We start from the raw sequence: 2,245 nt of genomic DNA on the forward strand, positions 1-2,245 counted from the left end.
GGCGGGAGCCACGGCATGCTATCAGCCATCCCTAGTTGGGCACTGGGTACCCATACCCAGGGTCTTTCTAGTCCAGCAAGATGAATCCACAGCAAGGAGCAGCAGCAGCAGGTCCCCATCTCTACCCAGATGCCCAGCAGTCACTACCCAGTGATCTGCTCAGGAAGGCATACTGCTCCCATCCCTTGCACGTATCCCAGCACAGATGGGAAGGCCATCCATGTGTCCAGCCCATGTTATCCATCTTTGGGACAGATCTGGTCTCTTGTCCTGTGTCACTGGTATTCAGCGAAGACTAAAAAAAGCCATCACGCAGCCCCAGGACCACCATAGAAAAGGGGAAACTGGGAGCATCAGGCTTCTTCAGTGTCCCCTACATGCACAAGGTGAATGGATGTCACCAGGACCCACTGTAGCCGAGGCTCAGGCATCACCAGCCAACAGCCTGCAGGCACCAGGAGGTGTCGGGATAGAGATGGCAATGGAGTGATCGAAACCTGCTGGGGAGAGAGCAAAGGAAGGTCAGGTAACAGCTTTTACACCAAGTAGACAGCTGGAGAATGGAAGACCTCTCCTTCATGTCCCATCTCACATCAGGCACCCACTCTGCACTACAGAGCTCCAGGGCCGGTTGTTCATCTCAGGATGCCTTTTCTCAGCAAAGCCAAGTGACCAAGCCTCCCTCCAACACCTGAATCCAGCTCTGGCCCATGTAGCCCAAGCCCATGGCTCACTCTGATCACAGGCACTGCACCAGCCCCTGCTACATGGTTCTGTTGATGCTCTTTTCATCACCCAGCTGCTTCCCACCCCTGCTATCTCCAGCCAGGAGCTTCCTATCCATGCTCTGCAAACAACAACTTTAGGTTTGTTCACTCAAAGTAGAGAAAGTAAATCAAAGAACGCTTTTGTTTGCAGTCAGCCTGAAGTGAACCTTTTTCTCTTTTTCCCCCTCCAGTTTTCTCAGCAAAACAAAAAATGGAAAAGCAAGTAGAATTTCCTTCCCTGAGTTTAAAAGAACATTTCTGTTCCTGGCCCAGAGGTAAAAGGTTAGCTTGTTCAATCTCAAAATGTGAAATAAACAGCAATACTTTTGGTTCAGGAACAGTTCAAATAAAATGTTTTGATACTGCTTTTCTTCCCACTCACTCAAAAAGGTTTTCAAAGTTTGTAAGTGTTCACAAGCAGCTTAATACTGGTGTGACCCTCACCCAATAAGCCATGTGACTGCAAGGTTTCTGTCCCTCGCTGTAGACCTCCTGCACCCCACTTGGCTGCCTCCTCCTCCCAGGCTATTGTCTGAGGGCTCACACCACAGCAACACCCAGAGCATCCATGCCCCGTACCTTGAGGGATCCTCCTGGGGTGAGAAGGGGCCGCTGAGTTCAATAACATTGAGCTTGTTCTCAAAGACACCATAGCTAAGGGTGACCTGAAAAGGGGGGTGGTGAGAAAAGAGCAGGGAGGATGAGGTGAGTTCAGGGGCGAGAAACTTGCTTTGGGTGACAGAAACTCCCATTCTGGTTCCTTCTCTGCTGGCTTAGCCTCTGTCTTCCAAGTCTCTCCTGTCTTCCTTCCCATGACAGTCCACCGTGCTAGCCCTTTGCCTCTCCAAGCCCCCTACACCCCTCGTTATCTCCCCATGAAGGCAGGCATGGTGCCATGTCAAAGCCCCTTCCCCAATCAATCAGCATTTGTGTTTGCCCTTCTGCCACGCTCTCCTGGGGATGCCCTCAGCCCTCCCATCGCTCCCCATACACGTGCTCCCCACCACTGACCCCAGGGGCACTGTCACTGGCATCTGTGCCGTAGGCAACATCTTCTCCTTATTTCAAAGAAGCATTTGTCAGGAAAGCCTCCCCGAAAGAGCAGATGATTGATTCAATCCACATCAGTGCCACCAACGGAACAATGTGCCTGTAACCTCCCCTCCACTTTTCCTTCCTACTCACTACAAGAAGGACATTGAGCTGCTGGAGCGTGTCCAGAGAAGAGAGACAAAGCTGGTGAAGGGCCTGGAGAAAAAGCCTTACAAGGAACGGCTGAGGGAGTTGGGGTTGTTTAGTCTGGAGAAAAGGAGGCTGAGGGGAGACTTGATCGTCCTCTACAACTACCTGAAAGGAAGGTGTAGCGAGGTGGGGGTTGGTCTCTTCTCCCAAGTAACAAGAGATAGGACAAGAGGAAAGGGTCTCAAGTTGCGCCATGGGAGGTTCAGGTTGGATATTGGGAAGAACTTCTTCACTGT

At 51.4% G+C, this 2,245-nt stretch overlaps 1 protein-coding gene across 1 annotated transcript in view; it reads right to left on the minus strand.

The window, feature by feature from the left end:
* Window positions 1–114: 114 nt before the first annotated feature.
* MFNG (MFNG O-fucosylpeptide 3-beta-N-acetylglucosaminyltransferase) overlaps window positions 115–2,245 on the minus strand; it is a 10,976-nt gene continuing 8,845 nt past the window's right edge. Inside the window, exons 7-8 of the mRNA XM_009703154.1 lie at window positions 1,347–1,432; window positions 115–497 (exon numbers count right to left, since the gene is read on the minus strand). Of these exons, the coding sequence (XP_009701456.1) occupies window positions 431–497; window positions 1,347–1,432 (153 nt within the window). The 3' untranslated portion in view covers window positions 115–430. The remainder of the gene's footprint in view (window positions 498–1,346; window positions 1,433–2,245) is intronic.

Source organism: Cariama cristata, unplaced genomic scaffold, assembly GCF_000690535.1.
Source record: "Cariama cristata isolate BGI_N322 unplaced genomic scaffold, ASM69053v1 scaffold23896, whole genome shotgun sequence".
Classification (NCBI taxonomy): Eukaryota; Metazoa; Chordata; class Aves; order Cariamiformes; family Cariamidae; genus Cariama; species Cariama cristata.